Source organism: Stegodyphus dumicola, chromosome 2 (assembly GCF_044657685.1).
Source record: "Stegodyphus dumicola isolate Sdum_Otavi_A_Nest chromosome 2, ASM4465768v1".
NCBI lineage: Eukaryota > Metazoa > Arthropoda > Arachnida > Araneae > Eresidae > Stegodyphus > Stegodyphus dumicola.
In genome coordinates this window covers 203,992,812-204,005,836 of record NC_140769.1, presented here as the reverse complement: position 1 = coordinate 204,005,836, position 13,025 = coordinate 203,992,812, and the positions used below count along the sequence as shown (strand labels likewise).

The 13,025-nt window shown below is 32.6% G+C and overlaps 1 protein-coding gene across 11 annotated transcripts in view; it reads left to right on the top strand.

The window, feature by feature from the left end:
* LOC118181150 (coiled-coil domain-containing protein CG32809-like) overlaps positions 1-13,025 on the top strand; it is a 1,535,131-nt gene that overhangs the window by 1,354,801 nt on the left and 167,305 nt on the right. For 9 of the 11 annotated variants that reach the window (XM_085811658.1, XM_085811657.1, XM_085811656.1 and 6 more), the window contains one exon: positions 2,449-2,565. The exons of the other annotated variants lie outside the window; for them this stretch is intronic. In XM_085811658.1, coding sequence (XP_085667784.1) covers positions 2,449-2,565 — 117 coding nt within the window. The remainder of the gene's footprint in view (positions 1-2,448; positions 2,566-13,025) is intronic. 11 annotated transcript variants of the gene reach the window in all.

The following is a 13,025-nucleotide window of genomic DNA, read 5'->3' as shown; positions in this document are numbered from 1 at the left end:
GGCAATAATTTCTCATTTATTTATGTACTTAATTATGAAAAATTTACATTAGAATAGCTTTCTAAAATATATGCAAATTGGCTTTTCTCTTTACGTACTAAAGATTACAGCATGTAACAGCTTTAGACTTTACCAACTCTTTCTTTCTTCAGAAAACAATAAGTAGGTAATTTAGCTTATCCTCATCGTGAATAATGGCCTCGAAAGTACGGAAATTGAATTGTTCAGAGATTCAAGTTGCAAAACATATTATGTAAATGTTGACTAATGTATTTATTTTTAGTATTTAGTACAGGAAATTAATTTACTATTGGAAACAGTCCCAAAATCTTCATGAGAATTGGCGCAAACTTGACGATTTCGAGTAAAGCTTAATGTAGAACGTTTTACTGTTAGTTTTCAAGTATATTAGTTTTTATGATGTCAAAACTGGCGTCATTAGTGCCCGTATTGAATTCTAATTATTTGATTATTTTAAAAGTAATTTTTATTGGCTACCTAGATTGAGGCTGCTTCAGAACTGTGCCCCACTATAAAAGTGCCGGGACTTTTATGCATGTCAGCCACTGTTCGAAAGGATAAAAACCTTCATGAGTGGCCCGCTTAAAGCTGCGGGAGCCTTTATGCTGAGGGCGTCTATGCGCTCAGAATCTTTATTTGCCTTGCTAATCACAGTAGTAGACAAAACTATTGCTTGCACAAAACAGTGGGCCACCATAAAAGTGTTCTAACTTTTCCGAAGGCTGCTTTTTACAAGTTGGAAACTAGTCTTCCTGAAAGTACGGATACTTTTATGATAGGGTAGTGTTATGAAGCGTTTGTTTCGTTGATTAATCCTGGAATAACATGTAACTAAACATCGTCTTCCTTTAATACTAAGGCAATTCTTTGTTTAGAAGCATTAACTTATCTGTTTTAATATACTTTTAAAATCCGTTGTTACGTAAAAAAACTTTAGTTTTCTGTAAAATATTTACTTTTTCCTTTTCTGTGCTTGGAATTTTTGATATCTCTTTTTTCTGGAGTTGAATTTTACTTGTACCACTTCTGTATGTTACAATAAATTGAATAAAGTGATCCTGAAGATATTTTTATGTACTTTGCTGATAGATAAGAACTTAATTGTTGATTATCAAGCTTGTGTCTCTACAATAAAAACAAGTGTAAAAAAGTTACAGGTACATATTTTTGCAATGCAAAATTTCAGTGCTGACTGTTTCATCATCAATCGTGATTAAAACAATCGCGATCTTTGAACTTAAATTTGAAGTTAACTTTTTGTCCTTCTTCTAATTTTTTGCTTCATCATTAAGAAGCATTGTATTGAAGGTGTAAATAATAAACTTTTTTTGATTGCTCGAACATTTTTCTAAGTTACCTTTTTTTTCCTGAAGAGAGCGCTATGTCATACCTAAGAACGTTCTTTTGAGTGAGTCTGGAATTACTTAAGAATTATCGCTTGTTTATAACGGACCACTAATTAATTAATTTAAATAAAGTATGTTTCTCTATGTCAGTTTGTGCTTTTATTATGCATTGATATACCAGTTATGAACTGTTTGCACCTCACTTCTAATGAAAGTTTTGAAATATTAAATTATCTAAAATGATGGGCTCTACATTCTTCGGCTGTCATATAGAAAAGCATCGAATTCAATTGAAAAAACATTATTTCATCCTATATTTGCTGAGAATTTAATAATAGAAATAAACTAGCTGGTTATATGAATGGGAAAATAAAAATATAATTAGAAATTACCTCAGATTATGTCGAACGTGTGTATGAGAGTTCACTGTCGACATCCACTGCTAAAGTTTAAGCATTTAAGCTTAAAATACTTTCAAATGTCGTAAAACTGATACTTCGACAATTGGATCTGTATGCTCCCTAGACTTCTCAAGTAGAAAGAAGAAATTTTAATAATTACTACTTTTCACAACACCAATGTGAAAACCAATGAAAGTGGAATGTGCGATATAGCCTGTTCTTGTTATGGTAACCAAAATAAGAACTAAATTAAATTTTCGTGTTTCAGTTTGCAACTTTAAAATATTTACATTTATATGCATTTTTATCATTTTCATATTTTTAAACATATTTGTTATAGGAAAGTTTTGATTTTCCTCCCATATTTAGTGATATCACTTGGGTTGAAACTACGTACCAGACATATTTACGACTTAATAAAGTCTATAAAGATAATAAAATTCTGAATAGAAATAAATTTTATCTTCACTCTAAGATATGCATGCTGTTCTTTGCTTGTTAGCCTCATTCTAAATGTAGCAATGCTTCTTTTTGTATGCCTCATATTAAGTGCATTTTTCTTGCATGCTTTTCATTTTCTTTAATATAATTTCCTATTTCCTTCCTTTTTTATGCATTTCTTCTACACTTTGCCCTCTCTCCTACTGAACCTTTGCCTTTTTTCTTCACCTCTGTTTCAGTCCAATCTGACCCTTTAAACTTCTGTATCAACGACAGGCCGCACGATTGCCCCATTTTCTGGAAAAATCTAAGGTCCATCGTTGAAGAAGATGTACTCAAAAGCTTGAAACAACAAGGTATTTAGAATAAACTGTATCTCTTAGTTGGGGTGGATAAACATTTAGTGATTTATTTATTGTTAATGCTAAAACTATCTTTGGAAAGTTATGAAACATGATTTAGCCCTTTTATGATAATCTCTGTAGCCCTTTCCAAGGCTCAGTCCTTGATAAACTGTAAGGTTATGTCCAAAACGATTCTAAAGCAGTTTAGCCTAAAGCATAAGGCAAAATTCAGTTAAGACACAAGGCAGTCCACCGTAATCCATAAGGTAATGTCCGATAAAGATACAAATTTATCTAACTTAATATCCAACTAGAATATAAAGCAGACAGCATAAGATATAATGTATTATCCAAAAAAAGACATAAAGCAACGTAATATATGTGAGATGGTAATCAAACGCAAACCGTAGTTTAGTTCCGTCAAACTATGCAGCATTTATTCTAAGCTAATAATTAGACATATCCAAAATAACCATTAGGAAATTTTCCTTAATCTCGAAAGCAATCACGTCTTCTAGCTGTATAATTCTTAACAAATAAACCATTAGATTCTTTCCAATGTCCTACGGTATAAAATCCAACTAGGATGTAAGGCAGTCCTGCATAATCAGTAAGGTTATGTCTGATGAAGACATAAAACAATAAAGTTTAGCTATATTAGTGGCTCTACAAAGACGTAAAATAAACCACCATAAGACATAAGGTATTTTCCGAAAAGGGCATAAGCAATCCTATATATGCAAACCATACGATAATACCTGAAGATAACATAAAGCAATTTTGTGTAAACCATAAGGAAGGGTTTGAAGGATATAATTCAGTTCCATCAAACAGTGTGCTGTTTTTTCTAAACTAACCTATATACAATGGAATTCACAGGGAATTTAAAATCAACTAGAATCTTTACGGGCTCAGATAGAGGGAAAACTCATACTAAAAAGAGATCGTCAGATCTTCTTCTGGTATGATAAAAATAGGGAAACATTTAAAAATTCTAAATTGCGGGAGACATACGCGTCTTGAGTTGCGTCGCACCCATAAGATAGGAAACTGTCAAATCTCATGACTTCTTGATTCAGAGATTAAGTAGTGAAATTAATTAAATGTTCCATATTTAGAAGCTAAATCATGCTGAATACATGTTACAGGCTTGAATTCACTTATTTTGCATATTTTGTAACATCAATACCCTCACAAAGCAAATGAAAGTAAAACAAAATTATCAAAACTGTTGGTTAAAGCTTTACTAATAAAATAACTTAATTCATTTTATATTCGTAAACGCTGTAAAATTTTTCTTTGAATTTAAGTAAAGAACAAATTAAAATTAAAATTTTAATTTAAAATTAAAATGTAATTTTTGATCAGTTAAATTTGACTGCTACACTACGGTCCATAGTATAAATGAACACCTTTCGCACTTCAAAATATATAAACGAACAATGAGTTACCCTTGTCTTTCGCTGTAAATCTGGGGGCGGAAGAGGATGTTTTTAAACAAAATAACAGAACTTTAAAAATATTGCTTGTAACGTTGTGCAGTCATTAGGTTATTTTAAGCAGGAAATATGAAAAATGAGCAGTGCTCTGGCTGGGACTCGAACCTGGACCTCTTGAATGCGCTCCCAGTGTGCTACCGTTACACCACGAAGGCATGCAGAACGGAAGGACAAAATACCTTATGTTAAAGAGCGACTGGAGATTAGAAGACCCAGTCGCTAAACCCTAGTGGTGAAGAATTATCATCCACCACCTTTTAGTTCGGGAGCCACTGTAAAGTCATTAGGGTATTTTGAAGCAGGAGTACATGAAAAATGAGGAATGCTCTCGCTGGGACTCGAACCTGAACATCTCGAATACGCACCGAGTGTGCCACCGTCACCACGAAGGCGTGCTGAAGGGTGGGAGAAAATACAATGAAGCTATGCAATGAACAGTCACGTAACGACCGTGGTTCTGAAACTACCATCTCTGATAGTGGCCCGCGTTTATGACTATATAAACAAATATCGATACTGAACACCACTTCTCTAAGTCGAACATTTCCATAAAAAATCAAAATCATGTGAAAAAGGTTGGCCTTACAAAATATTAGTAGTAGTACAAAGCTGAGATAACAATGAAAACGATGAAAAACACACGCGCATAAAACAGAAAAACTCAACAATTATCGAAGTAATACCAGCGACGATGTCTATGGTTAACTTTTTGGTATATAAGGTATATCTTCCGCCTTCTTAGCATGCTTTCGTAGTGTAGTGGTCTGCATGCTGGGCGCGTATTCCAGAGGTTCGTGGTTCGATTCCCGGCGAAGGCGTTGTCCATTTCTCATGTGTCCTTCTTCCAAAAAATACCTAATGTCTCTACAAAATCTAGATTAAACGAAGAGCAATAAAAAAACACAGCAAAGTGTAATTTTAAAAAATGCTAGTAGCAATTTACCTTTTATTTTCTTGAAGTGAAACGTAAATTAAACCAGTGCTCGGGGGGGAAAAATACTGTCAAAAACCAGACGTATAAGCGCCATTAGAAATGAAGAAACTAAGTTATAAATGATTACAGCGTCATCTGCTATCATTCTTGTTATTCCACACACTTTTGCTTTCCCTTTTATATTTTTCTTAGACAGTTTTGTATTACGCTGTTGACTTGGGATATAAAACAGGGCCTGGTTAATAAGCAACTGGGTTAATTTAGAGTTGGCTGTGTTCCAGAAGAAAAATGTCAAGAAATATAGCCAAATGTGTTCTGAAAAAGAAAAAAGAGGTGAAGGTTTTTTTTTTTTTTTTTTTTTTTTTTTCCAAAATTCCAAATTGTTTGTTAAAAGACATTTACCTAACTAAAGACTGTCTGTTACAAAGACTGTAAAATCTTCAAAATGCTGAATCACGCAAAAGCAAGGCTGTGTTGGGAAAAGGGAGGCACAAAATTCCAACAGCTGACTTTTTCCTTGGTATTTCTTTCTAAATATAAATTTGCGGCAGTGAAAGAAGTTAATCTTTCGTCTACATTGAGCGATGTGAGCAATTTCTGTGTATCTGATATACGTTTTCAAGTTTATTTATTAAATGTACACATAATTTTTTCGTTCTCTTTCCAGTTATTTGTTACTCTGAATCACCGTGTAAACACACTAAAAATTACTTTGTGTTTGCAGTCTCTATTTGAGATATGTGACTGTTGATTTTTAGCCCTAATGTAAAATAAATTCTTTTTTTGAAGTGATTTCATTTCCTGTAAATTGGTGCAGTAAATTTTCCTGTCTTCGCTTAATAGAAAATTTTCGTAATTCAAAGTTTATTCATAGTGGTTTAGAAACATAGAAAACTTTGTAAGTCAATCACTTATATCTTCTTTTTTTTTAGCCCATAGGGACAATTTGCCCAGAAAGGCTATTAATTTCGTTTTGACGTTTTGCGTTGGTTCACTATAAACGGCGTTTTACTTTTCGAATTGTTGCCATTAAATATTAGGAACCTGTATTATATTTAAAGAAATTAAATAATTGAGAATATGCATGAATGTATATTTCTCGCACTGTGAAGAAAACAACGGTACCTAGCGACATTAAATTTTGAATAACGTAGTTCTCCACTCAAATATGGCATCTTGAAGCCCAAATTTGGAATTTGGAATTTGGAATCTGGAATTATCTATTTCACATTTTGTAAACCTTTAATGAATTTTTGAACAAACTCAGCGATACAAAGCGAACAATATCAAACATTGTACGAAAGAAAAAACATTTTTATCTCCAACCCGCGCGACTGTATCGTAAGTTCTAAAGATATGCTTTTGTAAAATTATTTTGCGATATTTCTGTTGAATCGAAGTTTATGTTTCAAGAACGAAGAACATAATATTTAATAAGTAAAGATAATGCATGAAACCTTAAAAAGACGCTCATTTAGGCGTAATATAAAATCATTGCAGAATGTAGATCTGTGCACTGTTGGATAGAGGGAAAAGCGAATATTCATATTTATGTATACTTTTCATGTGAATTTGATTATGTTAAAAAGTTTAATCGTTCAGTATCTATGAGCAATAGGAAGTATACCCTTATAAGCAACTAAAAAACAAATATTGCAGTTTAGAGTATACCACTTTTGTAATATACTACATAAATCCAGATTAACGAAATTGAACTCTTTTTGGAGGGCATCTTTGAATGAACACTTTCCCCGCTTCGATGTTCTGAATTTGTCTACAAATCAATATGCTACAGTTTGTTTTCAATGAATAATGTGCTACAGTTAGTTTGATTTTGAGTTTATAGCAACAAAATAATCGGCTAAAATTTGTCGCGTTTTATGTTTATGTGCTGAAAGTAATGTGTTACAATTTATGATGTTTTGAATTTATAACCGCAAAAAATAGATTACAATATGCAACGTTTCGGATGTATAGCTTAGAAACAATGTATCACACTTTGTGGCTTTTTCAGTTTGTGGCTGTAGTGACTAGCGGCCGAGTGATGCGGCCAATTGCAATCAAAAAGGGAGATACACATCTACATGTTATAGCAGTCCCACATACAAAATTTCAACGTTCTGAGGCTAATCGTTTTTGAGTTATGCGGGATACATACCTACATACGTATATACCTACATTCGTACGTACGTACAGACGCCACAAAAAATCTCTTCTGAATCCATTTTAAATCAGTTTTATAATTCGTTTTGGGGAAAAGAGTCCTTTATTCTGTCCTTACGTACAAAACATCGTTAAATTGCATTCGATAGCGATCAAAATGGATATTTTCGTTAAAATATGGTACCCGGAATTTTTGTGATTACAATGCATCCTTTACTTCATACAAGGAAGTAAAAACGAAACGCGTAGAATTTGTATTGATGATACCACTTAGGGTTCTAAGGTTTCTGTTTTCAGCAGCTGTTCGATTACAGTGTTTTTAAACGTTTATGTATGAAAAACAACAACAACAGCAAAATGTATGAAAACTTTTATTAGTAAAAAACAGACCCATATGTCAAATAGCTTTGAATAAAAGTATAATGCTCGTTTCTTAAAGAAAGAGAAATACACCTGTTAATCATAAACATAGAGAAATTAAATAAAATATAATCTTTATATTAAAAACTATGAAGTAATAAAACATTTTTACACGTAAATATTTTTGGGTAAGTTGCCTCAAAGAATTAGTGATTATAGTTTCAGTTACTAATTAGAAATTATCTAAAGTTTGTTCACTGTCTAAAAATAACATCTTTCTGTGTAATTTTATATTTTAAAAATTAATTTAGCCTTAGGTAATGATTCTGATTTCTTAAATAAATCTCTTGAATTTTGAGTTTGTTAGGTTGGCAAATCTGTGATGCATATTACTTGAAATACAATGTGCCCGCATTAATAGAAGCAGTGATAACGTAAGTGAGAATATAAGCAGTGAGATAACAAGACTTGTTGAACCGTATTTGTAATATATCATAATTCTGTACATTTTTCAGTACCAGAAAAAAACTTCTTTTAATTTTGAAATGAGAAGTAATCACCAAGACACAAATATGAAAAATGAAAAAGATCCTGAGTACATAAAAGACAAGAAATTGCTGCATGCTGAGCGGCTTATCAACGTTCGTATCAACGTTTTCAAATGAGCAATGTTAAACACAGAATTAAAAATCATTTGCTTAATTTCCGGGGTTAAAAGTCATCTGCTTGATCAGATGTTAAATAGGCTGATAATAAGTACCGTTTCGAAGGAGATAATATATTTTTCTCGTTCCTGACCCTCCCTTCGTGTTGTTAGAAATGACGACATTGTTCCATTCTTACTTAAAACCCTGCAAGCAATCTTAAATTATTATTCATAACTTGTAATCGTATATCATTATCACCAAACGGAGTTCGAATGTTCTATTGTAATCGTATGTCATTATCATAAGTGCTAAGCTACCAAATAGGGTTAGAATGTTCGATTAGTATTAATATCTGTGGTAATTATGAAATTTGAAACGTTTTTAAATGCTTCTGAAATAAAAAAAAAGCATTCCTCTATGTGATATATGAGTACAGAATATTTCTGAAATGAGTGGAAGTCGCCGTCGTTTTCAGTAGCGCTGTAGAATTTATTCTTTCCATAAATCCAGAAGATGCAGCACCTGTATTGATAGAATATGTTCGGTTATGAAAAATATGGGGCCAAAGGAGAAATCGAAGTTAAACACTGAGGCACTAAGCTTTGCTAAATTTTTTATATAAAATGGAATGAAAGTTTATAAGATGTTGAAAACCCAAAATGCTGTATAAGGTAACTTTATTTAAAAAACTATTCATAATACAATCTTGGCGAAATATGCGTACGTACCTAAGCTTTTATATGGGTTCTCCTATAGAAAAATATTAATACGTTCAGTAATGGTTTAGCCTTGCCCTAATGTTGCAGTGTAACAAGCAGCTGAACGTGGCGGTGTTTGTTTCAAGGTGGAGCGAATTTCAATAGCCTGCTATAAGATGAGTCATCTAGTCCCAATGCGAGAGTGGTAGTGAATCGTAACGTGAAGAGTACTACAGAACATCGTGGATGGTGATGCATCTGGTCAAACGTGAACTGCATGATTTCTTTAGAAAGAGAGACAGTAAGCAGCACAAATTTACAAGCAACTAATAACTGTTTATGGGAGAAAACTTTTACATAAATCTATGTGCTTAACGCGATTAAGAACTTAACATGGGAAATGAAAAAGGAACGAAAAAGCAATGATACAAGGCGTAGTACAGCAGGTGTCCAACTTAATACTGACAAGTCGGAGCATTACCATTCGATAAGGTACAATGCGAAACGAGTATTGGTAGAGAAATTCCACTCACGGTACTGCATGAAGATTTGAAAATGCGTAACATTTGTGCTCAGTGGATGCTCCACAGCCTCACTGACCTGCAAATTAAACAACGTGTGGGACACATAAACATATACCAGGAACTGTTGCATGGTCGGCAATGGCCAGCAATGAGAAACTACCAAAGGTCTGCCGTGACTGGTCCGCCGTATTCCTAAGGATTGGTTTGCTGCAGCCATCCAAAAACATTTTGAGAAATGGGAACGCTTCATCTATTTGGTAGAGGATTACCTGTAATATCTATGCATGTATTCCTGCAGGTTATGCATAGTCTCGCAATTTACTCGTCTTAATCCAGATCATTTTTGAACGATTCAGAAACAGTAAATTCAACAGGTTTATGTTTTTATAAAATATTTTCTATCATCTTTCTATGCCGTGATAAGACTTCGTCCCAATTGTGTTGTCTCAATGTTTCAGCCTAGTATAGTAAATGACTTTTCAAAATGATTTTGACCCATCAACTTTCCTAAGATTTTTAAATATATATTCTATCATTATTAAATCGTCGGAATATATACCATATTTTTCTCTAGCCTGAAACATTTCAGCAAAAATATATTAATATCAAGAAGCTGACTATTTTATTTGTTATATAGCTATGTAGCCTTTTTCGAGTTAAAAAAGTATTTATAATAAAGAGGTAATGAAAAAAAATTTTAATGAAAAAAAAAATTATAACTTAATAATGTTAAATTACCTGTAGAATTAAATGTTGCAGAAAACTGTTTTTTTTTTTTTTTCCTACAGAGATTAATTATTTTAATACTGTTAAAATATGCTTCAAAAACTTTAAAAAATTAAAACATTAGCTTTATATAAAAAATTAAATGCTATTACTTTTCAATGAAATAGCTTTAGGAGCTTTCGTTAAACTGTTAATTTTATGTGAGTGAAAAAGTTATTGCTCTTCAAAATGCTCGCTGATGAAAAAATTATAAAATCTTTTATAGCTTCTTAAATATCTATCTGACAAACTTTTTAAGAATTTGTTATTTAATGTTCGTGCCAACTGGAAAATAACTTTATTATGTTCTTAAAATTAAATAAATAAAAAATATAAAGGAAAGTAAGGGTTCGAAGGAATTGTAAACTACCTCTTTAACTGTTCTTCTAAATTGTTTTTCCTCAAAAAAAGAAAAAAGAATTGTTTAAAAAAAATTCTACAAAAGAATTAAACAAAACCGCAATAAAAAATATTAAAACTCTTTTGAAAAAATGGTTAATTACAAAAACAAGCCTGAAATTTAATTAATGGAGCAAAAAATTTTTTATTAATTTATCATTTTTAAGAGTTTATTTATTTTAGCTGTTCATATTCGAACTGTTTACTTTATTGAAGATTCGAAATTTTCATGTCTTTGAATTCATATAAACAAAATAAAAGACCATTATCTGCCCGAGGGTTTATTTCCAAAGGAAAAACTGGAAAATAAATACTGTCTCGAGGAGTTATTGATCTCTAGAAATGATTCTAGTAAAAGAATTCTAGCGTACCAAATGCATATGAAAATATTTATATTTCATATGCATATATATATTTCAAACAAGCATGATTCTACTCTGCTTTTTAAATGAGTGCTCTTTAGTAAAGCTCTAAAAGTTTTCTGAATTCATATTAATGCAAATTATAGAAAACAAGATATCTGAAATTTCGTGTAGCAAATTTTTTCTCCTGTTTCAAAACAATATAGCTTTTATATGTTTTAAATCTTTTCACCAGATATTGTTGTGAATCAGATAGTGTTAACGAATTTTGTGTATAGGTAAATAATTTTATTGAAATTGTAATATAATGTTACTTTTTTCTCCGTACTTACGGGTTCGTTGATTTGGAGTGAATAACGACGACTCGTTATGATTTTGTAACTGTCCTGAGTAATACTGGCCAATAATCGCAAGACACTTTATTGGCCAGTATTACTCAGGACAGCTACAAAATCACGTTTACAGTTGTCGAATAACTACTATAAACACGCTGAAACAATCAGCGACACAGCCTTCAGACTGTCAGGTTATAACGGTGAAGACACCAGAGTACACCAGAAGACACCAGAGACTCTGTTCGGTCGATCTCGAAACTCCACGTACTCTCGAGACTCTCCACGCTACAACTCGCGATGCACTCGACGATACACTAGAGTACAGCTCCCGAAGATCAAACTCGACGATGCACTAACTCGCGATATACTAAGAGACTCTCTTGATGCACTCGACGACCAACTCGGCACTAGACACTCGCTCACTCACTATTAACTGACGAGACACCTCGCTCACTGATTATTAACTGGCTGGACCAGGCTCTGACTCTCCGCGTACCAGCAGGGTTTATGTAGCTCTTGGATTGCTTTGAGAACGTTCTGGGCCAAACCGGTAAGAATTCGTTCCAGAAGGTTCTCCATCCGTCTATGGTATATCGCCACTTTTGTCGCCAAATGAGCGATTTCTCCCGAAATATGAGAACCCTGCCTTCCCTTGCCATTTTCTGGCAACGCGAAACATGCTTTGTGGGGAAGCTATCTTACCGCGGCTGGACATTTCGAAACAATATTTTGTGTCATGTAATATGAAATTTTTGAAAGAGACGACACTCTACCGGATAAATAAAATTACAAGGGAAGACTATTAAACACTGAGGTAAACTGGTATCTCGTTAAATTGGCCAGATGTCGCCAAGCTGACGATGGTTTTCGCCACTAATTTTTGTCCCTAAATTTGACGAGAAATCGCCAAACTTGGCAATGCTTTGGTGCGATTCTTGTATAACTGTAATTAGTACTATAATTGATACCTATATGTAACTGTAACCATATCTGGCCCTTATATGTAACTTTAATCATTTATGACTCAGTAATTTCTAGAAAGAAGGTACAGCAGATTTCTCGGCGGCCGGGAGAAAACTATATAAGCCCAAAGAGAGCATATTTTTTCAATTGCTAGTTCAGAGTTGACTTCGGAGTATCCAGATAGCTGTGAGAGCTTCGCCTTTTAGATGCGTTTTGCACTGTGCTGCGTCGAACGTTCTTAATAGTTTGTAGTGTAACTACTGATTGTACTCTGTCATACTGATTAGAGGTGTACGAATATTTTTGTGTAAGGTTCCAGAACTGTGAAGTATTTCTTTTGGTAAAATAAATTTTATTACACTATCCTCGGTTTTGTGTGCATTCAATCTTTTACGAATACGTACTCACGCAACAATATGTTTTAAAAGAGTAGCCTAGTTGCTTTACTGTTTTAAAGCAATAAACCTTTTGTATATTTTAAATCTGTACTGTTTTAAATGATATTATTCATATGTTTTTAGAGTAGCAAAATCATTTTACTCTTTCATAACAGTATATCTTTTATATCTTTTAAATCTTTAGATAATATTATTTGTATATTTCAAAAGAGTGACAGAATTATTCTGCTGTTTTAAAATAATATATATTTCACATGTTTTAAATCTTTTAGCTTTTAAGCAGTATACGTGTTTTGAAAGAGTAGCAAGATTGTTCTATTCTTTCAAAACATCTTTTATATATTTTAAAATATTTAGTCTTTTAAATAACATATGTTTTTAAAGAATAGCAAGATTATTCTACTCTTTTAATACATATAAATAAA